Raw genomic sequence first — 26829 nt, 5'->3', positions numbered from 1 at the left:
TGAGGTAACATTACAGGCTACCACTGAAGCTGAAGGGCCTGAACTGACATTAAATCATGAGCCTGAACATGCTTCTCAACCAGCTTCACAGCTTCAACAGTCTCAACCCCAAATATCGCTGCATCAGCCATGTCAGGAGGTTGAAGACACGGGTGCTGCTTTGTTTGGGGGTCAGGATCTGGATCCTGTGCCGCAACCGGGGCCACAAGCAGATATTTCTGTGGGGGATGATGTGCTGGCCGGTAACGAGGGTGGTGTGAATACTACCCCAATAATATCTAAGGTTGTTGCAGCCCCATTAACTGAGGGGATGTCAGAGCTTAATTCTATCCCCCTATCAACCATCAACTCAGGCGTTCAAGGAGGTTTAGCAAGTGGTATGGGATCGAAAGAGACCTTCATTTCTACCGTGACCCCGGACGAGCATGGTGGCTTAATTACAAATGTAAACGCAAACGCGAATACTAATTATCCCAGGATCATACAGGGCGAAAGGGAAAAGGAGAAGACCCCCAGTGAATGTTTCTTCTCAGTGACAGAGGAGGCCAACTGGTCAGAGGATGAGGAGCCCCACAGTTCTGATATTGACTGTAGCAATCCGGAAACTGAGAGCGACAGTGAAGCAGGGATGCCTCCAACCACTATCAAAAATATGTCTACTCAAGGGGCTCAAAGGGGTCAACCAGAACTTACGTGGGATCACTCTCCAACAACAGCCCTACAAGGAAATGTAAATGTGGGCATGGATCATCCACAGCATAATGATACGACACAACTATCAATGTTGTCAATGATGACAATGATGGAGTCAATCCACCAAGGTATTACTGCACATAGAGAAGAGACTCGATCAGACAGCCTTAAGTCCCAAGCGGCGATGAGGAAGATGAAAGCGGTGGTTAGGAAGCTTTCGAAAGCCTGCGAGAATGTCGGAGACAGGGTCTCAAATATAGAAGAAAGGATAGTCGCCACCGAAGCGGAGGCGGCTGCGGCCACGAACAAAATAGAATCTCTTGGTGCGCAAGCAATTGATATCCAGTGGAAGCTGGAGGACCTGGAAAACAGGCAAAGAAGGAACAATTTAAGGGTCCTTGGTATTCCTGAAGGGGTTGAAGGTCAGGATGTTAAAGCATTTATAGCCAAAAATTTTTAGAAAGCTTTTCCAGATATCGCTGGCTGGAATTGGACCATCGAAATCCAGAGGGCGCGTAGGACTCCTTTCAAACTGAGACCAAATGCCAGAGAGGGCGATAAGCCCAGAGCTATCTTAATCTATATAGGTAATTTCCTTCTTCGCCAGTCCATCGCAGAGAAAGCGAGGCCAGATGCCAAAAGAACCTTTGAGGGAGGCTCCTTTTTCGTAAGGCCGGATTTCTGCCACTCCACCGTGGAACGGCGCTGGAGACTAAGACAGTTAATTAAGCCCTTTCAGGACAAAAGAGTGCAGGCCTATCTTATCAATCCTGCCCAACTAAAAATAATTCACTTAGGCAAAACCATGTATTTTTCATCAGAAGTTAAAGCTCGGGAGTTTTTGGACTCAGTATGACGCTTTATTTAACCTATATAGCCTAACTGAGGGTAAGGCTTGATTATCAGGTTCGACTCAAGTCTTAAGCCTTAAGCATAAAATTAAGGCTAGTTCAAGTTTAAGTTTCTTAGAATTAAGGGTGTCATTATAGGGTGTTTATTGCTATTTATGGGATCGAGGGCAGGGTTTAACAGGTAGTTTAAGTTTTTCTCACTGCTGGGATGCACCTATCACACGCACAGACTAGTCTGTGCGCCCCACTCGGGAGCGGGTTGGGGTAAGGGGGGTCAGGAGGGTTCAGGGGAGGGAGGGCGCGGAGTGAGGGGGGGGTGGTGTAAAGGGGAAGAAAAAAGAGAAAAGAAAGTTCATGCAATAAATGTCTTCAATAACATGAGTGAGATGTTCAAAGCGGTTATGAATATTGATGTAAAACTTAGACCAAAATTCGATTGCAATTTTGATTGGCTAGTAGGCTGGCTTTGTTCTTTACAGGGATATGTCTAGGATTAGGGTAGTTAGCATTAATATAGGTGGTCTGAATAACTGGAAGAAGAGGCAAAAATTAGAGGAATATGTAAAATTAATAAGGGCCGATATTGTATGCTTACAAGAGACTCACTTACCCTGGAAAAAGAAACACTGGCTAAATTTAAGGGGGTATGAAATTCTGTCCTGCTCCTCACAGACCTTAACAGTAAAGGGGGAAGCAATTATAGGCCGGAAAGGTCTGGGAGGAGCTAAAAATCAAAGGCTGATGTACTAGGCGGATGGGCAGTATGTGAACTAACACTAGGTATAACTCTGTGCACAGTCTACGGATCTAATCTGGATGATCCGGGGGTGATGGATAACAACGAGAGGGAACTCACTAACTGGCCATCACCTATAGTAATGTGCGGCGATTTCAATATCTCCGCTGATTTCACAGGCGACACCCCATATATGGGCCGTAAGCCACGGGTATTCAGGGCGGTATCCTCTCTAATTCAATCTTTTGGTCTGAGGGATGTCTGGGGCTGCCTAAAGAAAGATGAACCCGGGTTTACATACTTTTCACACCCATTTAATAAACATACAAAACTGGATTATTTTTTAATATCAGCAACCTGCCTCTGTGATGTGGAAATCTTCAAGCTCCCCAGGCTAATTTCGGATCACAATCCCCTTGTTCTAACCATGACAGTTAATAGGCAAAGGGAGAAAACCAGACCCTGGACTTTCGATAGAAAACTTTTAGCGGATAGCAACTATATTGCACATATTAAGAACTGGTCCCAGTCTTTCTTTGACGCGAACAGGTATAGTGCATCCCGTGTCATGGTTTGGGATAGCTTCAAGGCTGGCCTGAGGGGCGAGACAATTAGCTTCTCTGGGCGATCATGGAAAAAAGTCAAGGAAGACAGAGACCGTCTTATGGCTAAGTTGGCGGAGGCAGAGGAACAACATGGTCGAGATGTCTGCCATGGGATCCAGGGTACTCAGAGCTTAGAAAGATTAAATAGTATAAAGGCAGATATCCAACGACAACTGGCGAAAAAAGCTGCTGCAGAGTATCAGACTCGTAGGGTCGGTATGTATGAAACAGGGGAGAATGCAGGTAGGGCTCTAGCGCTACGGATAAGACAAACCTCATCAAAAAACACTATCACGGAAATCAAAGAGGCCGATCAGACCTATAATAAGCCAGCCGAAATCCTGGAAGTTTTCAGGAGGTTTTCTCAGGACCTTTATAGGGAAGAGACGGATATAGATGACCCGGACATAAACGGTCAGGATACAGGCATTAAACTCACGTCTAGTGAGAGGGAATCTCTAGAGCAAAATATAACTATGGAGGAGCTCTTGCAGGCACTAAAGGACTTATCTGCAGGCAAGGCTGCAGGTCCCAACGCTATACCCCTTGAGGTTTATAAACATTTAAAGGAAGAAACGGCACCTCTTTTGCTAGATCTTTTTAATGGGGTGATAAACACAGGGGTCATACCAGACTCCTGGACTAAAACCAACATAGTAGTCTTCCACAAAAAGGGGAAACCCAAGGAAAGCCCTGGCTCTTATCGGCCCATATCGCTAATAAACAGCGATAACAAATTATATGCAAAAATAATGGCCGCCCGGTTGGGGGGGATTATTGCGGGCCTCGTTTCCCCCTGGCAGCATGGCTTTGTCCCTGGCAGGGACACTACGGACCACATCAAAAGAGCTATAACCCTGTTCGACATTCATGCTGCGGGGGGGGGGATCGCGAGGATCCTCCTCGACGCTGAAAAAGCTTTTGATCGCGTCAGGTGGAGTTTCCTCTGGAAAGTGATGGCTGATAAAGGGTTTGGTCCTAGATTCCTGCAGGCAATCAAGGCTATGTACTGTAATCCTACGGCCAATATCCAGCTTATGGGCGAATGCTCCAGGCAGATCAATATTACTAGAGGCACAAGACAAGGGTGCCCGTGCTCACCAATCCTATTTGCATTGTATATAGACCCTCTGATTCGTCTTATAGAGAACAATATCAACATAAAGCCAGTAGTGACTAATGGATTCGATACCAAAATCCTCGCATATGCAGATGACATAGCTATAACCACCATTGATCCCGGCACTGCTATGAGGGAAATTATTAGCACTACATCTGACTTTGGGAGGTTATCGGGTTACCGACTTAATGTGGCAAAAACCCAGGTACTTTGTTCAAGAAACATGGCCAAACTGGATGATAGATATGTGGATTCAGTAATATATCTTGGAATATCAATTAATGCGCAGCCAAGGGAAATCATCAAAGACAATTTTCACCCATTACTGGAAAAGATAAAACAGGACCTAAAAAGAATCGATACTCTCCACCTATCTATCATCGGCAGAGCTAATGTTATCAAAATGACAATGTTCCCGAAAATCCTTTATAAATTCAGGTCAATTCCCTTTAAAGTAGACGATAGTCTGATCAAGGAAATGGAGGCAATCTTCATGAATTTTGTATGGCAATACGGCAAGGTGAGGAGATCAATTAAATTCATGTCTTTACTCCAGGAAAAGGGCGGGCTAGGAATCCACAATCTTAAACTCTATAGTTGGTCCTGTCTTCTCATAGAAATGGCTATACTTTTCTTTTCCGATGATATGATACATAGTCAGCGGGGCATTCCATCTATATATCAGCTGGCTCTAGGGACTGAAGCACATGGGTTACTCCTTAGGAAATATGATAAACGGTTTTATAAGACAACAGGTTATAAAATATTGGAAGATATATGTGGGATATGGTCGTCTATACAGAAGAATCAGAGTATCCCAAAGTTTAATAAACATACTCTACTTTGGAAGTCAGGACTATTCCCGCACCTGAGCAGAGATGGTCCCTGGAGACATTGGGAAAGACAGGGAATCAATACACTTGGTCAAGTGATGGTTAAGGACGTGCTTAGGCCCCTCGATCTTCTGAAGTCACGATACTCACTTCAAGGTCCCCAAGAGTTTAAATATATGCAGCTGACCAACACAATCAAATCAATAAGACCTACCATAAACATATCAAAAGATTGTGCACTATTAGATTATCTGAAGGGAGGCGGTCGCAGCATCAGGGTAATGTATGGTCTATTCTTGGAAAAATTACCTGATGACTTGCTCAAGACAGAGGCCGCCTGGGCTGCTAAATTGAGAGATCCCGATATCGATCTGGACCGTGCCATTATTATGGATAAAAGGTTTTTGCGATCCTCAAACTTAAGGGCACAGCACTTTAAGACTCTCTTTAACTTATATTACACACCGGCAAAACTGTTTGTATGGGGTAAGAGTGTGAATAATTATTGTCCTAGATGTGGAAATGGGCCGGCTGATCTTATACACATGTTTTGCAGCTGTGAGAAATTAGGGCCAATTAAAAAGGGAATTGAACAATTTTTAGAGGGGCTGCTAGCTGTCAAAATAGACCTATCCCCTACACTGTTAATAATCGGATGTGACGTAAAATTAGGTTTAAGCATTGAGTTTGAGGCACTTGTTTTTATATTAACAGCTGTTTTTAGAATCTTAATTGCTGCTGCCTGGTAGGATGCTGAGCCCCCAACCTTTCAAATGTGGATGTGCAGGTTGCTCGGGATTCATAACATTGAATCGGAGTTGTATGCCTTAAAGGGGGTAAAATCCAGGGAAATGGGACTAAAAATCTGGTCGCCCGTGGCATCATGGAGGAGGGCAAAAAGTTGGGGGCCCACAGCTTAAACACCCTTGTTGCTGATGACGATATTCCTAACATATATATTGTATTTATGGCCATTGTTTTAACATGTGTTTTACATCGGAGCTTTTTATTATGCGTATTTTTTATCATTCTGTATGCTATTTATACTTCCATGCTAATGTATATTATTATGTATAGAGTACATTATATTGTCATGAACTTTCAATAAAAAAAAAAAAAGAAAAAACAAAAAAAAAGGAAGTCTTTTCCAGCATACCTCCTTTGGCTGATATTATAGGTCTGCCAGGAGGGGCAGATTTGTTTTTATGAACTTTGGGAATAAAATAGATTGTAGGCGTGATGGGATTCTTATTTTTTTTTAAACTTAAATTCATTTTCTGTGATGATCTTTTTTGTACACCATTTGGACAGTTTTGAATGGAATTCTTTCTGTGTTTGTTTCATGATGGTTGCCGTAGTCCGCTCATAGCATTGTCTATCGTTCAATTGTGAAAAAGCCTCGTTGTCATAGTTGGATTGAGTGCGCAGCACGAAGTTTCCTCCCTTGTCACTCCCCCTCATCACTAGATCTTTCCTTTGACTGAGTTTGGTGATAAGGGCCTCATATTGTTGCGTTTGTTTATTGTATTTGCGCTTTTGATTTTGTATCTCTCTTTGCAAATGTTTTAATTGATACGTGACATTTTCATGAAATACATCCACTGTATCCCGAGGCATGATAGGATTGAATGACGACATGGGCTTGAAAGGCGTAATGTTGGGGAATTGAATTGTATTGTTTTGTCCCAATGTCGATGTAATACTATTTTCCTGCGGCCTTGTATAACCGGCACCATCCGTTTCCCAAAGTTCAAAAAGTTCATTTGTATTGGCTGAACCTGACAGTGAAACCTCTGTCTGACTTAGTGCAGGATCTAAAGATGTTTTCTTGCTGTTTAACATAAAATATTTGCGGAGCTTCAGCTTGCGGATAGCTTTGTAAATATCAAGTCTGGTGGTGGCATAATTTAAAATTGATTGGTGGCGCATATGAAAGGCCCAGTTTCAGGATGTCTTCTTCTTCATGTGTTAGGGCAGTATCTGTGAGATTGATAATGGTTTGGTTGGTACCGGCGCTCATTGTTGATTGTTGGGTACCCACTTGCCTCTGCCCTTCTTGCTCTGAAATGGCCTGCCTTGCCCTGGTCCTGAGCCTTTGCCTCCTCTTGTAGTTCCTGTATTTACGTTGTAATCTTTTTGTATCCTGGGCCGGAGCGTCTGCATACGTTTGTGGCACAAAAAACGTATTTCTTCACCTGGTGAGGATTTTTTGATTTGTCCAATGTATCTTGGTTTCGCATTTCAGATTCTGAGTCGCTTCCCCAATCGAGCTTAAATCAGATGCTGATGTTTCAGCAGGGTCCTTACTTTGATGGGCTCTGTTTGATTGTGGCAATATTTTCTTGGCAGTGACATGTAGAGCATCATACCTTTTGGCAAAAGTGAAGATCTGGCCAAGATCATAGTCATTGCGATCTCTCTGGAATTTGTACGTTTTCCGTTCCATGATCTTGGCCTCTTTCTTTAACCTTGCAGACATTTTGCTGGCCAATTTGTTTTTTTCTTCTGTTTGGTCAATCTTCTCTAATTTCTCATAGATATCAGCAATTTCTTTTAAAAGCTGCATTCGATCGATATCCGCATATTTGATGAGGATAAGTACCAGTCTGCGCGATGCTTCTAAACTCTCTGCCCACGCTTTCATTAGCTTTGGATTGGGATTTTCGTAGCTGGGTGCTGTCAATATTCTAAGCCCCCTCGGAATCCGGTTGACCTCTATATAGCTCTGGAGGGACTTAGATTCCCCCCATTTGCTTTGTTCGCTCCGTAGCTTTTTTTCCAACAGCTTATATTTGTCTTTCTGTGTCCTGTTGTGTAGGTTACTGGATGTTGCAGTGGGATTTCGGATGTTGGTAGGAATCGGGAGGCTGTCCGAGAACATGGTCATGGTGGCAGCCTCCCTTGCTTTCACATTGTCGGCGGACATGTTGTTCGTGCAAATGTAAACTGTTGTACTGTAACTGGACTACAAAGGTTGGGATTACTAATTTTCAAAACCAGACAACCCGTCCATGCACAATGACTCTCCTCCCCTTAGTACCTTGGTTTCTCCGGTGTCTTTCGCTGGTTGGGAGATCCTTCCGTCACTCTCGTAACTTCGGAAAGAGTTGCGTCGGTCTCGCTGGGCATTCCTTCTCTCGGTACAGGGGGGTCAGGTGCTGTTTTCCTTACGGAAACTCAAAGTATCCAAGCGAAGCTCAGCAAAAGTTTCATTTTCAGCGTCGACCTGCAACTGGAGAGGGTCTTGTATGGTGGCCGCATGAAACTCGGCGGCCAAAATATTGTGAAATCCACAATGTCGGCGAAGGCAATCCTGTCCCCAACGCAGCAACAACGTAGACACGGAGCACGGAATTGTGCAAATTATTTCTTTATTGCTTGCAAACTGCCGCTATAACGTTTCGCCTCCTCCGAGGCTTGTTCACATGACAATGTGTTACAATTACGTAGCAGTTTTACACATATACATATATATAAATGCATATATATATATATATATATATATATATATATATATATATAGTGTGTGTGTGCGCATATGTGTGCACGTAGAGAGAGGTAGAGAGAGGTGGAGAGGTAGAGGTAGAGAGTAGTAGAGAGAGAGATAGAGAGTAGAGAGTGAGTAGTAGAGAATAGAGAGTGTATAGTAGAGAGTGTGCAGTAGAGAGTTTGTAGTAGAGAGTTTGTAGTAGAGAGTGTGTAGTAGAGAGTGTGTAGTATAGTATGTAATATAGAGTGAGTAGTAGAGAATAGTAGAGTGTGTGTAGTGGAGAGTGTGTAGTAGAGAGTTGTAGAGTGAGTAGTAGAGTAGTAGAGAGTGTGTAGTAGAGAGTGTGTAGTAGAGTGTGTAGTAGAGAGTAGTGAGTGTGTAGTAGAGAGTGTGTAGTGGAGAATAGTAGCGAGTAGTAGAGTGTGTAGTAGAGAGTGTGTAGTAGAGTGTTTAGTTGAGTATGTAGTAGAGTGTAGTAGAGAGTGTGTAGTAGAGTGTTTAGTAGAGTATGTAGTAGAGTGTGTAGTAGAGACTAGTAGGGAGTAGTAGTTAGTGTGTAGTAGAGAGTGTGTAGTAGAGTGTAGTAGAGTGTGTAGTAGAGAGTAGTGAGTGTGTAGTAGAGTGTGTAGTAGAGAGTAGCAGAGAGTGAGTATAGTAGAGTAGTAGAGAGTGTATAGTAGAGAGTTTGTAGTAGAGTGTAGTAGAGTGTGTAGTAGAGAGTAGTGAGTGTGTAGTAGAGTGAATAGAGAATAGTAGAGAGTGACAGTGTCACACACAGTGTCACACACACAATCTTACACACACAGTTCCTCACACACACACAGTCTCACACACAGTTTGTTGCAGACCTGTTGTCGTAAAACAGGCTTTTCCTATAACTGGGGCGGAGTGAAATAATTGCGCTTTCTATGCATCATTAGTACATCCAGTACAAAACATTTCCGCATTATATTACAGATGCGACTTTAATGTTTCTGGCCACAAGATCAATTTTATGGATTGAAAAAACCTTATTTCCGCTCGCTCATTCTTGTATTGACCCTGGATTTGAGTTGGCTGCATAAGCAGAGGTCAGAAAGAAGCCAGCTTTCTTTTATTGGCTATCTTCTTGCAACTTGGTCAATCAAATGTATGTCTCATTGCTTACTTCTTTCACCTATTATGTTTTTAGTGAAATGCAATAACCATGGAGCATAAACACTGAATGTATGTGTGTGCCTGTGTTTGTGTATCTATCATGGATGTGTTTGTGGGAGTGTATGCCGGTGCGTGTGCCTGTTTGTGTATGCATTGTGCGTGTGCTTAGTCTGGATTGAGTGTGTGGGGTAATGAGTATTTTCACTGTGATCGAGGTACTATTTCTTCTTTCTCCTCCCACCGATCCCTTATATATGCTGCTGCCCCGTCTGGTGCTCCCTCTCTTCTTCCCCTCATCTCCCTCATGTTGCTTACTCCTCGGTTTTTTAGGTCGAGCTGGCATGGACTGCGCACATGTGCAGTCTCGCTCCCGAGATTTTATGATTTTGATTCGCTTACACTAGCGGGCTTTAAGCCCCACCCCTCTTTCCCATTGGCCGGCGTCACCGTTTATGCTAAACGGTGGCCGGCCATTGGGAAAGAGGTGTTGATGATGTACACTTTTCTCTTTTACAGACGGCCCACTTGGATGGGCTCGTCTGACTTCCTTCTGCTGCAAAAGGTTTGTTATCTTTATGGGGCCAAAAACATGGCCCCATAAAGATAACAAGCCTTTTACGCCAAAAGGAAGTCAGACGAGCCCCTCCAAGTGGGCTGTCTGTAAAAGAGAAAAGTGTACGTGGCGAGTGCTTTTTTTCTCTTTAGTTTGGGTATAATCACGCCACCTGTGCTTTACTTTTAACATCAAAAGTAAAGCACGGGTGCCGCGATTATACCTGCCTTCGTGAGTTTGCGTGTGTATATCTCTCTGGTCGTACATTTAAAACTTCGTATTATGCTTTTTCATCTAAATATGTGCGCATAGTAATTTATGTGTGCATATTAAATGTGTACCAAATTACAGCGCTGCCAGAAACAGGACGGTGGCAGGGAGGGTTACAGAAAAATAAAGTTCCCATTGTTTTTGATACGCATAATTGAATGGCAAGAGAAAGTTAAGAATCCTCATAATCGCAGCCAGAGTACAGATTACTGACCTAAGAGTAAGGCAAACCCTCGTAAAAGCCCTTGGATGTTTTTCTTGACACACGTATTTTTTTTACCTGCGCCAACAGGACCGTAGATGGCGCACTCAGCGCTATACAAATGCACGCAAAGCAAGAGAACATAGTAGCAAAATGGAGGCACCACTAACGGTCATGATAGGGCGGGTGATCCTTGTCGCAGGGGGCCTTGGTGATGGTGGTGTCCTTGGTGCGACATTGCTGCCTTGGTGGAGCGTGCCTGATAGAATTCCTCATTAATGAAAAGCCAGCCTGAAATGTAATAGTGCCGGCCTTGGGCTTCTAAGCAAAACCCTGAGCCCAGCACATATTCTTTTACAAATTAATCACTTCGAGGGCACATCACAGCAATCTAGAATGTGATTTGTAATGTGCATGGGTGGCAATCGTTTGAGATGTTCCAAGTCACCATGAACCATCTTTGGAAGTTTCATGAAATATACTGGATATAGACTTTCAGAGGTCTTGCTTTTTAGTATTCAGCATTGCTGCTTCTCCATACCCCCAATGCTAATGGTCAAGATGCCACCCATACGCGTAATTTCAGTTTCAATCAGCACATCTTGGATGTCTAGTTTCCTAACTAGCTTTTTTTAGTAACGCTCTAATGTTTTGGGTCTCCGTTGTAATTGGAACCAACACCACTTGCAAGTGCTTATTCGTTGGTCTGTGTCTGCCCAAACGCTTATTTGCAGTCCTTCTTTCATTACATGTGTGTGCTTACAGCAGCCATAATTAATAGGTGCAACTAAATCCCTCAAGCACCCGGGCGTGGAAAAACTCAGGCAGGAATGTTAGTCTCGGGATCGTTGCTGTTACTAAGCCCTCTAAGAATATCCAGACTAATTCGTTTCTTTCTAAACTATTTTATTGGCTTTTGTAAGCAAAATACGGCACAATGTTTACATTACCCAGCGAGGATGATTCATATTTCTACAGGTTGGAGTGTCTCATATTGCATATAGTGCGGCTTCAAGAGAACAAATCAATTACTTGAAGAAAGATAAGAACAAGTGCTCGCCAGGCAGCCGCGGCACCCACGCTTTACTTAATCAATCAATCAATCAATCAATCAATCAATCAATCACAGCATTTATATAGCGCACTACTCACCCGGAGGGTCTCAAGGCGCTAGGGGAGGGGGGGTCCGCTACTGCTCGAACAGCCAGGTCTTGAGCTGCTTCCTGAAGGCGAGGTGGTCCTGGGTCAGGCGGAGGTGGGTCGGGAGGGAGTTCCAAGTCTTGGCGGCCAGGTAGGAGAAGGACCTTCCCCCTCTGGTGGCTCTTCGGACGCGGGGGACGGCGGTGAGGGCGTGGCCGGTCGATCGAAGCTGGCGTGTTGGAGCGTAGAAGTTGAGGCGGCTGTTGAGGTATCCGGGGCCTTGGTTGTGTAGGGCTTTGTGTGCGTGGGTGAGGAGACGGAAGGTGATTCTCTTGTTGACCGGGAGCCAGTGCAGGTCTCTCAGGTGTCTGGAGATGTGGCTGCGACGGGGGATGTCCAGGATGAGTCGTGCTGAGGCGTTCTGGATCCGCTGGAGTCTCTTCTGGAGTATGGCGGTGGTACCGGCGTAGAGGGAGTTGCCGTAGTCCAGACGGCTGGTGACGAGGGCCTGGGTGACCGTCTTCCTGGTCTCGGTGGGGATCCACCGGAAGATCTTACGTAGCATGCACAGGATGTTGAAGCATGACGAGGAGACGGCGTTGATTTGTCTGGTCATGAAGAGGGAGGAGTCCAGGATGAAGCCCAGGTTGCGTGCGTGGTCTGTTGGTTTGGGTGCGCTACCCAGGGCGGGGGGCCACCAGGAGTCGTCCCAGGCGGAGGGTGAAGATCCCAGGATGAGGACTTCCGTCTTGTCCGAGTTCAGTTTCAGGCGACTGTTCATCATCCACTTGGCTACGTCTGTCATCCCTTCGTGTAGGTTGGCTCTGGCGGCGGTGGGGTCGTTGGTGAGGGAGAGGATCAGCTGGGTGTCGTCGGCGTAGGAGATGATGTTGAGGTTGTGTTGGCGTGCGATGGCTGCGAGGGGGCTCATGTAGACGTTGAAGAGGGTTGGGCTGAGCGATGAGCCTTGAGGAACGCCGCAGATGACTTCGCTGGCTTCTGACCTGAACGGGGGGAGGCGGACTCTCTGTGTCCTTAAGGCGAGGAAGGAGATGATCCATTCCAGTGCCTTCTCCTGGATTCCGACGTTGCTGAGGCGCTGCACTAGGGTGCGGTGGCAGACAGTGTCGAAAGCCGCGGAGAGGTCTAGGAGGATGAGGGCCGCTGTTTCTCCGGTGTCGATCAGGGCTCGGATGTCATCGGTGGCTGCGATCAGGGCAGTCTCGGTGCTGTGGTTGGGCCGGAATCCAGACTGCAAGAGGTCGAGGGATCCGTTCGTCTCGAGGAAGGCCGCCAGCTGCTTGTTGACGGTCTTCTCGATGACATTTGCAGGAAATGGGAGCAGCGAGATGGGGCGGTAGTTCTTGAGGTCGGTGGGGTCGGCTGATGGTTTCTTCAGTAGAGCGCTGAGTTCGGCGTGCTTCCAGCTCTCCGGGAAAGTAGCGGTGTCGAAGGAGGTGTTGATGATGTCCCGCAGGTGGGGTGCGATGACAGCGTCGGCCTTGTTGAAGACGTGTTGAGGGCAGGGGTCGGTCGGAGATCCGGAGTGGATGGAGTTCATCGTGCGGATGGTGTCTTCGGTGCTGATCGGGGTCCAGGCGCGGAGGGTGGTGGTGGGGGGCGGTGGTTCGGTCGTGGCGTGCGTCGGTTGAGTGCTGAAGCTGTTGTGTATGTTCGCGATCTTGTTGTAGAAGTAGGAGGCCAGGGAGTTGCAGAGGTCTTGTGAAGAGGTGATGTCGTTGTTTCCGGGGTTGGAGAGCTCTTTAACGATGTTGAAGAGTTCCTTGCTGTTGTGTGCGTTGTTGTCCAGCCGTTCCTTGAATGCAGTTTTCTTGGTGGCGTGGATCAGTTGGTGGTGTTTTTGGGTGGCGAGCTTGAGGGCAGTCATGTTGTCCGGAGTTGGGTCTCTGGGCCAGGCTTTCTCGAGGGCTCGGCAGTTCCTCTTGGAGCTCTTCAGTTCGTCGGTGAACCATGGGGCTTTCTTGCTGCCGGGTCTGCTAGGCGGGGTCTTCAGAGGGGCGAGGTCGTCTGCGCAGTTGCTGATCCACTTTGTGAGGTTGGTGGCCGCCTGGCTGGGGTTCGTTGCGCCGGTGGGAGGGTTCTTGCTCAGGGAAGTTGCGAGCTGGTCGGCTGTGATCTTGTTCCAGCTTCTGCGTGCAACATGTTGCTGGTGGTGGTGGATCGTGGTCCTTCTGAAGCTGAAGTGGACGCAGCTGTGGTCCGTCCAGTGGAGTCCGGTGGCGTGGCTGAAGGTGATGTCCTTGCTGGATGAGAACACGGGGTCGAGAGTGTGTCCGGCGTAGTGGGTGGGGATGGTCACCAGCTGCTTGAGTCCGAGGTTTGCGAGGTTGTCCAGCAGGGTGGTGGTGTTGCGGTCGTTGTTGTTCTCCAGGTGGAAGTTGAGGTCCCCGAGGAGGATGTAGTCAGCGGAGGGGAGGGCGTACGGGCTGATGAAGTCGGCGATGTCTTCGCTGAATTGTGTGCGTGGTCCCGGGGGTCTGTAGATGAGGGTGCCTCTGAGGGTGGTCTTGGGGTTGATGTGGATCTGGAAGTGCAGGTGTTCGGTGGGTGCGGGGGTGTCGTCGGTGTTGGTCGTGATGCGGATGGTGTTCCTGTGGATGATGGCGATGCCTCCTCCTGTCTGGTTGACGCGGTCCCTCCGGATGATCTTGTAGCCGTCCGGGATGGCGATGTCGGGCGCTGAGGAGGCGTTCATCCAGGTTTCCGTGAGGAAGGCGACGTCCGGGGCTGTGGTATCGAGCAGGTTCCAGAGCTCGACGGCGTGTCTGTGGACGGAGCGGGTGTTGAGTAGGATGCACTTCAGGTGGCTGCTGCTGGTGCTCGTCTTGGTCGGTGCTGGTGTAGTGCAGGTCCGGATGCAGGTGAACTTGCAGGAGTGGCAGCAGAAAGGTCCGAGGGTGCGCCTCGGGGTGGCTCGGTAGCAACCAGGGATCCGGCCGGCGTTGAGTGCGTTGAGCTCGGAGGCGTCGTAGGTCCGGCGGGTGGGCTGGTGTCTGCGGGGGCCAAGGGTCCTGGCACTGGGCGCGGTCCAGGCGCGGACGGGCGCAGACGGGCTTACCTTTGGCGCGCCTTCGGCGCACAATCGGCGCGCCCGCTGCGCGTTTGCCACTCTGCCATAAGTGGAGAGTGGGGGGGCGGAGCGAGGGAGGGGCAACTGGGAGGCGGGAGGGAGCGGCGAATGAGGGTCGAGGAAAGTAAGGGGGCGGGCCGCAGGGGGGCAGCGGCGGGGAGGGAGGGAAGAGAACGGCGGGAGGAGGAGGGGTGGCGGAAAAGGAGAGGCGGGAAAAAACGGCGGAGCGGCGAGGGGGGAGGCCTGAGGGCAGTCCCTAGCAGGCAGCGGGCAAGAGGCAGGGGCAGGGATCAGACAGGCAGCAGGGTGACCTGGCCCCCGGAGACCGTGCGATGGCGGGGTCGGGGGTCAGGCAGCCGGCAGCAAGGAGCCATGGCACGCGGGAACGTGCGAGGCAGGGGCAGGAGGTAGGCAGCAGGGAGGCCTGGCAGGCAGGCGTCAGGCAGCAGGGGGCCCTGGTACACGGGGACCGTGCGACAGGTGGAGCGACGGGTGCCTCGATTATACCCAAAGTAAAGAAATAGTAAAAACATCTATTTCTTTACTTTTGGTATAATCGCGGCACCCGTGCTTTACTTTTGATGTTAAAAGTAAAGCACAGGTGCCGTGATTATACCCAAGGTAAAGAGAAAAAAGCACTCGCCACGTACACTTTTCTCTTTTACAGACGGCCCACTTGGAGGGGCTCGTCTGACTTCCTTTTGGCGTAAAAGGCTTGTTATCTTTATGGGGCCATGTGTTTGGCACTCAACACGAAAAAGGGGAGAGGGCCAAAAGTGTTTAAACTCTACCACCCCGGACCCCCAAGGACTCAAATGTACACACAAAAGGGGGTGTATAGAGTATACAGCAAAGACGAACACAAAACAGGCAAATCGCTCTGTTTGAGAAAACTGCCCTCACTCACACACCGAAGTGTGTGACATGCTTCATCATCGGCCTGCTTACAATACGCCCTGGTGTAGCCACACTCAGGGCGGAGCATAAGGGAAGGGGAAGGGGAAAAAATAATAAATTCCACACTACAAGACGTACAGCCAAATAAGTTCAACACACACAACACATAACATAAAATGTGGTGAAAGCGGTGCAGACACCAAGTGACTGGAACTGATAGTGCGACAAAAAGTGCAGATCAAGGGAAGTGATTAAAACTGATTAGTGGTGCCAACCAAAAGAATAACTTTATTAAACGTCCCTTGGTACCCCAATCAGGATTAAAATAAGAAACAGATGGGAAATGTCTTATAGAGAAAGTGAGGTTTCTCAAGACTTCCCTCCTACCACTGCTGAAGTCAACATGTTTCGACCGCTGAATTTGTGCCTCTGAGGGTCACCCCGGTCTTCGTAAGGACTGTCGCAATCAGCGCCACTATTGGTCCTCCCGTCGTTCGGTCAGAGGACCCCAAGAACTGAGCAGGTCTTCTAGATCCGTACTCTTCCTGAGTCATGTGTGGAGGCTGATCCCACTCAAGCGGGAAAACATTCACTGTAAGGGAGCAAGCAGACGTGGTAGAAACACCCGGTTATCACGGTCACTCTCTTTTTGACCCTCAACTCTTGCAAGCCTCCCGGAGATCATACTCATGTGTTGAACAAATATTGGTATAGCAGTAACAATGTATCTGCTCATGCTTTACACCCCGGTTCTTAATGCTATCCCCTCGGTGTATAAAGCATCAACAAATCGTACACCTTTTGTGACGACGTTTCATAAAAACATAACGCTGCGTGCGTCCACACCCACTCCATGTGACCCACTGTGCATACCCACCCAAACACTCATACCACTCATCTCATTAGTATCTTGCCCGTAGAGTTAGGCTTGTGTATATATATTTTGTGTTTTCTCCCTTCTGCATACTCACCGAGTTTATGCAATTCATAAACCTGAACTGGTGTCCGGCAGGAGGGTCTCCAAAGAACACAATCTGCAACACAACAATGCGGGAGGGAGTGTTACCATCTAATCCCCGCACCCCGTGTAGCAATATTGGTCCGGAAATGCCATAAAAGCAACAAAAGCAAAGGGCGTAAGGATCCCACCATCGGGCCCTTGCTGTCACGTACTACCCGTGTGGCCGCCCCTTCAAACCTTCCTTACTGTTCCGAAGGCTCGCCATGTGTTTGGCCCCATAAAGATAACAAACCTTTTGCAGCAGAAGGAAGTCAGACGAGCCCATCCAAGTGGGTCGTCTGTAAAAGAGAAAAGTGTACGTCATCAACACCTCTTTCCCAATGGCTGGCCACCGTTTAGCATAAACGGTGTGACGCCGGCCAATGGGATAGAGGGGTGGGGCTTAAAGCCAGCTAGTGTATCATAAAATCTCGCGAACGAGACTGCACATGTGCGCAGTCCATGCCAGCTCGACCTAAAAAAAGGAGGAGTAAGCAACATGAGGGAGATGTGGGGAAGAAGAGAGGGAGCACCAAACGGGGCAGCAGCATATATAAGGGATTGGTGGGAGGAGAAAGAAGAAATAGTACCTCAATCACAGTGCAAATGGTGAATGGGCATTGATCAAGTTAAATCAATCTGTGTTTGGTCTATGCTCCACAGAAAGAAACCAAAGTGATGCTGGCCAAGTAGGAGGTAGCAAAGAAGAGTGACACTGAAGTCATCAAATGATAACCAATGGATGGGTTCTAAGCCCCATAAAGTTAACAATAACGTCTCGCAAGCGAGAGTGTATACGCTGTCGCAGGCTCAATCTAAAAATGTTTAACAATTAGCCTGTTGACTCTGAAAACACCAAGAACTATCTTTAGTGTCTAAGGGTATGAAGCAATGGAAAACACTGTCCTGGGAGGCAAACAGCAAGCACAGAATAGCAATACCGATGATACGTTTGTAGCCTACTATCGGAGGCAAGTTGGAGGAAGAAGGTGAAGCTATACTTCCTTGAGGGTTTAAACTGTAAACCAAAATTTGGTAAGTATTTCAGCTGGGTAAGGCAGCAGGGAGGAAATTCAGCTGTAGACTGATGGCCCATGAGCTGGAAAACATGTCTGGTCGTGGGTCAACATGTAATTTGAGAGACAAGACTGGAAGCAAGTTTGGCAGACAAATGGAAAGCAGAATGACAGTGAGTTAGGAGGGCAGCAGGGCAACTAGTTTAGGGTGACCAGGCATCCCGGATTCGCCATGACGTATTGTGCATTCCACTTAAGAGGCCCTTTAAAACATATCTGAGGCCTGCCATTGTAATATGTGTGCAGTTTTAAACTGCCAATTCAACGTGGCAAAATAAACCTTTTTAATACCTATAAATTACCTCTATGGTATGTCCTAAACACCTCATACCGCAGGGTGCATTGTATTTGAAAGGAGGAGCATGTGTTTTTAAGTTTCACATGGCCTGGTAGTGAATAACTACCAAATTCATATTTCACTACTGTGAGGCCTAACTCTCCCATAGGGTAACATTGGTTTACCTTATTTCATTTAATGAGTGCTAACGTTTGATTGGGAACAGGTAGAACTCTCATGTTTGGTCTCTAAAGAATTGTACACTAAAGTCCTCTTTAATGGTAAGGTCGAACTTTAAGTCACAATTCTGAAAATGCCTCTTTTAGAAAGTTGGCACTTTCTTCTCCTAACCATTTGGGGCATGCAGCCTGTGTCCTGGGTCGCATGACTATGAATAGTTTGCATTTGGGCTTTGTATATTCCTCCCAGACAGTGATACAAAGGGGTACTAGGTGTTGGCAGGATGGGCCTCCTGCCAGGATGGGTGAGGCAGAGCGGTTTCCTGCCCCACTTGCATTTTGAAGGGTTGTCTCCAGCACTCACACAATAACCTGACATCAGTCTATTGACACCCTAGACCACTTGTAGCCTGGGCAGGGTAAATAAGGAAATTTCTAGAACCAGATTGGGGGTGGGGGAGAGATAAAGGTTTCTCCCACGTTAGAGGCTGGCACCAAGTGTCAATATTGGACCCTCAGACCAACTCTATAGTACACTGCTGGACCTATGGAAGAATTCAGAAGGACTGCCTTGTACTTAGAAGACTGCCCTGCTGCTTGAGGCCTGCTTTGCTGCTTAAAGGAGCAAGGACCGTCTCCTTTTTCTCAGGAAGACCTGAGTGACTCCAAGGGTCAGTTGTCTGATCTCCTCTTTTGAACTACAGGGACACAACAAGCTCTAGAGGCCTTCCTCCAGCTACCCAGCTGACCTGCTGCAACTGGACCTGCCTGAGCAATGTTGGCCTCTGTTAGAGTGAGTCTCTGATCGCCCGGGCCAGGACCCTTGGCTGGCATCAGAGAGGACTCCTGAAGTTTTGAGCTCTTTGCAACAAATCACAGGCCATTCTGCTGCCCACGATGACCGCCAAAACGAAGCACTGGTGAATCTGACACTTCGCCCTACAGACATCTCCAGCAATGACTGGCAACACACGTGGTCTGCACGTGTTGACTGCCAATGCGAAGTTCCAGCAACGACTGTCCATGACACGCGACTGGATTTTCGCGCTACAGCGATGACCGTCCACAGCACCAGGCTTGCTCTTGGTGCTACATCACTGACCTTCTACGATGCGCTCCCTGCTCCTTGCGACCTCCTCCACTTCAAACTGGGTTGCTTGCTTCGAACTCTGTGAAGGTGACTTTTTCAGCTGAACTAACCTGGCCCCTGTATTCGGTCAGTGCTCCATTCCTTTGTGCTGAACTTGTGACTTTCCCATGGTCTAACACGACCAGATGACCACGACGGGCACTTTGTGCTTTTAGGTGCTATACCCAGTTAAAACTTGGAAATTTCACATTTCGGTTTCTACTGGTTGCATTTTTGTTTTTCTGGTATCAAATTATCTTTTACATTTTACTATATTTTTCTAAATTCGTGTGGGATTTTTCTTGTGTTATCTTCACTTTATTACTGTTTGTGTGCTGCTTAAATACTTTACACATGGTCTCTAAATTAAGCTTGCTGCTTTTTTGCCAAGCTACCGGAGGTTTAGCACAGGTTAATTTAGTGACTGTTGTGGTTCACACTGATACCGATTGTGGTTGCTGCTTAATAATAGCTTATAACCCCCTCGACCAATATCCACATTTCCTACAGCAGTATTTGATTGTTTTTTCAAACATGCCCTTCTGGTTCTGATATGTTGTGTGATTTGTTTTTGAGGAAATGGCCTTATGACTGGACACAGTTCTTAATAAGCAGCTGGGTCAACTCATTAGGTAGCATAGTGTGATTTGTTGTTGAGAAGAATAAATTATGGTTTCATAGAATTCTTCTCAATTAAATGATGTTAAGGTACTGTGATAAATACACTATGGGGCACTGTGCAATTCTTAACAGCCACACCAGGTAGCTGTATGTGACTGCCTGTTGGAAAGGTCATTAATAAACAAAGCTATTTTCTTCACAGACAGAACAATGCTTCAACTTCAAAGATAACTAAAACACTTGTTTGGAAAGAAAAGACAATAAAAAAAACAATGGAGACTTGTAAGAGCTGGCAATTGATATACACACAGTGTACAATAATACATTTAATGCCCATAAGGTATTATAAGTGAGAACACATCGACTCCATGAAGATAAAAGCATATTGCCTCTGTCCAAATATTTTAAGTTTCTGAGCTTGGCTCATACTCATGCCTTCTTTGCCACTAATCTTAACTGTGTCAGTGTGTAAATGTGTTCCAGGGAGATTGCTCACCATACTTTTATTTGCTTTTTATTGTTTGATAATAGTTGGGTCTGGATCTAGAAGAACTGGAAGAAATAGAGGAGGACGCCGGCCTTGGTAATGGAGGACTGGGTCGTTTGGCAGGTAATAGAAACTTTTGAAAAATATGTCACTTTTCCTGCAAGTGTATTGATATTGCAAATGTTGAAAATCAAATACACTCAGTTGGTGTTAGATGAAGGTGAGCAACGTGTATTCAGCCATTTCATATTGAATGTCTACAGTCCTCCCCATTTCACCTTGATAATGGTATAAACTGCTTGCTCCTAATGAGCCACTAAGGAATTGAGAATCCTTGATTAATTTGTTTTTGTCTATGTGTTCATTTATGGAATTAATATAGTGCACACACCACTGTGGGACTGTATCAAAGCTAAGAGTATGAGGTAAGAGATAAGGAACCAGTTAACTGGTTGGGCCTACTCCTATTTGGACATTGACCAGAAGGCAGAGTTAATAGGCAGAGCAGAACAGCCCATCTGAATTTGAAGTATAGTTGCTTCATTTGGATAAACGCTAGAAAGGAGTTATTGCAGTGCTTGGTTTGCCAAGGCTCTTTCCCCTTACATAGGTACCTTGTATTATGGAAAAACAGAGTGCTCGGGGAACCTATCCTTGTGTGTCTGACGTGAAAGGAGCACTGTGTAGAGACAGAATCGCCCTTTCTGGATTTGGCAGAAGACTGTGAAATTTGCTTACACAGGGTCAAGACTGATTTGCACATAGCTGTGTCTGAACTGGGGTGGTGAAGGGAGCTAAATAACGGTGATGGATTCAACCCAGATCTGTGACTGGGGCGAGTGTCTGAAAAGTTTCAGCGGTCCGTCCATCATCTCCTTGTGTTTGCTTTGTATATTAGGATAAGACACCACATGGAAAACGACCAAACTCCTATCTGTGTATATCTTCTTAGGTAATTAACCTGCACATAGTCAGGAATTGGAGTGTCATCTTCTTCGTCTGTGCAATTCCAACTATGCACAGATTGTGATGGATCCTCTATTTGCATTAGTTTGGTTTCCATGCCCCTTAGCCTCCCCATGAGATGGGGATCTCCTCCAGGGACATCTTTTTTTGTTAATTTGTTTTTTTACATGTTTTACAAAAAAACTAACAAAAGAGAATGCACACAAGACAAAAAGAGAAGGACATGTCACTCTCCTGTTATAGACCAAAAATCACAAGAACATAGGAGCATATTATAACATTACAATATAGAGTACAGTGAGTTGAGTCGTAGCAATCCAGATATTATCAATGGATAAATAAGGTTCATTCCAATGCATGTAATAAACATATATCCAGTTTCTGGTCGCTCAAACGGGCCAGTGTATCACACCATAACTTACCCAGTTCCCCTAATGTGTCGTCTACAGGATGAAGCTGCAGGTAGTCCTTAAGTAGCTGCCAAATATCACAAGGGCGAGAGGCTACAGGTAGTAGTGTTGCATAAGTGTCACTAGCTGTATTACAATAAATAAGGTCACGAATCCAGTTTCTTATAGTTGGTGTTTGTGCTCTGCCCCAGTGCAGGGAGACTTGGCGTTTCGCCAGGAGGAGAGCAAATGCAGAGAATCTCCTAATGCATCTCTAAATGGGTTTGACATACCCCAGTAATGCCGTCAGGGATGAAGGCTGCAAGGTATGTTCGACCATAAGGGACAAGTGGTAAAATATGTCTTCCCAATATGCCCTAAATGGCGTGCTGTTCCAAGCGAGGTGTGCGAAATCCGCATCTAGTGCTGCAAATCTTGCACATGCGCTAGGGACTGTGGGGCTTATTCTAGCTATTCATTTTGGGGTAATATATGCTCTATAGAGATATATAAAATGCAACAATTTATGCTTATAGTTATTCAAAACATACTGATTCCGTGCACAACAGTAGGACCATATTGCGTCTGTTAAGGTTTTGCCCAGATCTAGCTCCCAGGACACCCTGGACTTAAAGCTCACTGAAGGAAGCATCGATTGCGATAGGTGATATAGGCGGGAGACGAGATGGGTACTATCTGAGGAGTTCATTACTAGCTTGAGAGGGGGAAAGTCATCTGGTTCTACGGCAACATCAGGTAAAGCGTTCGTCAGGGCGCCACGCAAAATATGTAAGAGAAAACCTGTCCATAAAAATAATAGCGCCTTGTGACGCCAATTCAGTAACAGTGCATGGACAAGAATCTTCAAATAGGTCCCCCACAATATGAAGCTTTAATTTGTCCAGCGTCCTTTTAGTAAGAGTTTCGGTGGCAGGGGTTATCCACGGATTGTGGAGCAATGGGGTATGAGAGGAATATAGGAGGTCATACTGCAAGTATCAACGAAATTTGGTCCACGCCCAGCAAGTTGTAGATAGCATCGGTATTTCAGCGGGGTAACGTGGGAGACCCTGCGGCAGAATCGACATGAGTGAGTTCGGATGCACCTGGTATCTCTCAGGTCTGAGATATTGTATGCGAGTGTCGGGATGATACCAATAATATGTGAAATGAACCTGCGCCACCATGTAATAGAGATAAAGATCCGGAACTCGGAAACCCCCACTCATATGGCATTGTAAGGGTATTCCAGCTTATTCGGGGTTGATTGCCTGCTCAGTAGCGTAATATGGAGCGTAGTGTATCAAAGCAATTGGAATATTTGAAAATAAATATACAGTCATGGTAAAACAACCATTTTAATTATGGCAATGTGGCCAGCTGTAGACAGAGGGAGCTTAGTCCATCTATGGACCTGAGTTGTAAGCTGGTCAATCGCTGGCTCATAATTAAGGTGGATGACCTCTGCAGCGTTACAATGCAGATAGATGCCAAGATACTTAGTGGGATTGGTACACCAATGCAAGGGGAATTCTATATCTACCTGGGTAGTTGCAGGAATTAACAGAAAAACCTCCGACTTTGTCCAATTTATGAACAAACCAGAGTGCACCCCAAAGCGAACTATCTTCCTCAGCAATGGGGGAAGGTGCTCAGCTGGGTGCCGAACGAATAGCAGCACGTCATCCACGTAAAAGGAAGCAGTGAGTGGGTCAGTATGTAGTTGCAAGCCCCTGTGGAAATGACACTTCTGTATGTGGCGGGCAAGGGGGTCCATAGCAATAATGAACAAGAGGGGAGACAATGGGCACCCTTGTCGAGTGCCTTGTGACAAAGGGAATTGTTTTGTAATTATCCCGTTCACCCTCAGCCGGCAACTGGATTGAAATATAGAAGGCAAACCAAATTCAGAAAACCCATGGGTATACCTAGCTGTTGCATTACTGCACATAAGAAGGACCATTCTAATGAATGAAATGCCTTCTCGGCGTCTAGCAACACAACTGCTGCCAGGAGTGTCGGCTCCATCTGGTACATCATCGAGAGTACTGTACGCAGATTGATTGTTGTGGATCTACCAGGAACAAAGCCTGCTTGGAAAGGCATAATATAGTATCAACTAATAACGAGAGACAGGTGGCTAGAATTTTAGCGAGAATTTTGTAGTCATGGTTTAAGAGCGATAATGGTCTGTACAACTGGCATTGGGTGGGTTGTTTGCCCGGTTTAAGAAGTAAACGCATGGTCGGAGAGAGGGAACCGCAGTATATCTTGGTAGGCTTTATAAAAATCTGCAGTGAGACCGTCGGAGCCAGGGGCTCGACTGCTGCCTAAGTCTTTTATTGCCTGCTTAAACTCATCTGCATCAATTGGAGATGCCAAGAACTCACTCTGCCCATCTATATGCCAAACCATGGCTATTTCCTGTATATATTCTATTAGTGCCTGCCCTCCAGGAGGAGCCCGTGTTTCGTACAGTTGTGTATAGTAGGCTAATAAAGTCCCAGAGATGTCGATGTTAGTAATCAATGGCTCACCTGCGTCTGAGTCTAACTGCGTAATATATGTCAATTGGTATTGTGAGAGGAGGAGTCGGGCAAGTGTCCTACTCAGCCTTTCACCCTCTCTTTACACTCTGGCTGCAGCATATTTACCAAGGTGTTTGACTTCCCTGGCAGCTGCATCATTGAACACCACCATTAATGCTGAGCAGGTAAATAGTGTCTGCATCCTTCAGTTTCTGTTCTATTTTACCTAGCTCCCCCCGGACAGAGCGGAGTACGCCAGTGTGCTTAGAGATGATGATCCCGCGCACCACCGCCTTGAAGGCATCCCAAAGTATCAGTTATGAATCTACTGTGCTTTCATTGAGTTCCAAATATTCCCGAATGGCATCACCCTTCACTCCGAAACACTGGGTCCAAGAGGGCAGATGAAGGGAACCTCCATAATGGTCGCTCTTTGGGGAGTAAGGAGAAATCTAATACAAGGAGGACCGTAGAATGATCTGATATTGTGAGGGGTAGGTATTCAATGTCACGTACATCTAACAGCAACTGTGGCGTAAGATACCAGTGGTCTATACGGGACCATGAACCATGGGGTGCTGAATAAAAAGAATATGTACGGGTCGTTGGATTGTGCGTGCGCCAGGTATCCTCCAATAATGAAGCATGCAAGAGATTCAAAAGAACCTGAGTAGAATGAGGCTTCGTATTACGTCCTGGACCAGTGGTATCAGTCGCAGGATCAAGCGTAAGGTTAAAGTCGCCCGTCCATCAGGATAATATCGGACCCCAATCTATTGATACCCGCAGAGAGTGTGGGAAAGAAGTCGGTGGAGTCAGTGTTCGGAGCATAGACATTAATAAGCAGTATGGCTTCGCCCCCCAGCAATCCCTTCACAAGGACATATCTAGCCTCCGATCCACAACCACCTCAATGGATCGGAAGGGGAGGGAGTGATGCACTAAAATGCACACTCCATGTGAGTAAGAGCAGTAACATGAAAAAAAAATTCCCACCCCAAGTGGATGCAAAACGATGTGCAGGGAGGGGCGTATAGTGAGTTTCCTGTAGAAAGGCGATTTGGCTAGACTGTGTAGCCAGATATGCCAATACTTGTCTGCTTTTTTTGGGATTAGCCAATTCCCTAACATTCCAAGATAGACACCTAAGGTGGAGTCCGGGACCAGCACCATCGTCAACAGTCATTTGATTACCAGTAGAATCTGCATTATGAACTAGAGGTCAACGACGAACATAATCTCCACTGTGAATAGTAAAAACGCTCCATTCAAACAATAAACATAACTAATGAAATCATAGAGAAAAAGAACCCTCTCAGCCCCCCTCCACCCCCACCCCCATTGGATACACAATAACAAGGCACCTGATGAATCCCAACACAGTAAGAACAACCAGGGACAAAATAAGGAAGGAACGGGAAAGGAAGGGTGAGGAATCATCCTGCGGGGGATGGCAACGCTCCATGGAGCCATCGGCGTGTAGGATTATTGAAAACAGTAATTGCCACCAAACCAATGACAGTCTCACGGTTATCAATCAGCCCCATTAAAATAGATAATAGAGAGCACTCCCAACCACTGGACAGATACATGATGTCTAGGAATTTGTGTAGACAGGCAGCAATCAGTATCCAAAACTGTTAGTAGTGCACAAAAATTGACTCAAGAACAAAGTACCAGATAGCGAAGAAACAGGAAATCAGGGGTCAGGGCCTGTGTCATCATCCTTAAGCTGCGGGGTCGTAAATGGTTTATGTTTCTTCCAGAACTTTTCTGCGTTTTCGGGAGAGTCAGAAATATGGGCCTTACTACCAAGTTGGATGCATAGGCTGGCTGGGTAAAGCATAGCATACTTGGCGTTTCCCTTTTGCAGGGCCCGCTTCACAGTTGTTTACTTGCGCCGAGCCTCCTGCACTAACGGCGTGAAGTCAGGGAAGAGGGAGATGGTAGAGCCCTGATAGGTAAGCGTGCCCCGCTCTCTGCATAGTCGAAGGGCCCGGGTACAGGTGGGGGTCTCAAAGTTCGATGGGCCCATTCAACTGCAAACGACACGGAGAAGGCATCCCTTCCAAATAGGTCCACAAGGACAGACTACACAAATTTTGCCATAGGACCGGTATTCGTGGATTCCGCGATTCCCTCAACTCAAATATTGCTTCGATGAGAGCATGCCTTCAAATCTTCGGCTTTAGTGGCTAGCTGCTTGAGGAGGGATTCCGTTCGTTCAAGATGCCTCTGCAGGGAAGGCTGTGCATCCTTCAAATCAGAAATACGTTGCTCCGCACCACCTATTTACGTGTCTTGAGCCTCCAGGCGACCAAGGATGTCGTTTAGACGACTAGCTAACGTGTCCAGACAAGTGTCAATTGATCGTAAGCCCGCCCGGAGTTCGGCCATTATGGCTGTGGTGCCTTCCAGTTGGCTTGATTCTTCCCCAGTGGCACTCTCAGTATCATCCCTCCTAGAGGTCTTCCCCCTCCCTCAAAATTTAGTTGGCGTTGTTTTGGGTCAGTACATCCAGTGGTCGAAGTGGGGAATAAAAAGTAGGGTAACTGTGGG

At 46.6% G+C, this 26829-nt stretch overlaps 1 protein-coding gene across 1 annotated transcript in view; it reads left to right on the top strand.

The window, feature by feature from the left end:
* Nucleotides 1-26829, top strand: part of PYGB (glycogen phosphorylase B) — a 689075-nt gene that overhangs the window by 216164 nt on the left and 446082 nt on the right. Inside the window, exon 3 of the mRNA XM_078649032.1 lies at nucleotides 20432-20510. Within this exon, the coding sequence (XP_078505158.1) occupies nucleotides 20432-20510 (79 nt within the window). The remainder of the gene's footprint in view (nucleotides 1-20431; nucleotides 20511-26829) is intronic.

This window comes from Lissotriton helveticus, chromosome 6, assembly GCF_964261635.1.
Source record: "Lissotriton helveticus chromosome 6, aLisHel1.1, whole genome shotgun sequence".
Lineage (NCBI taxonomy): Eukaryota > Metazoa > Chordata > Amphibia > Caudata > Salamandridae > Lissotriton > Lissotriton helveticus.
Note: the sequence above shows the minus strand (reverse complement) of the source record. Positions and strands in the feature narration are given on the sequence as shown.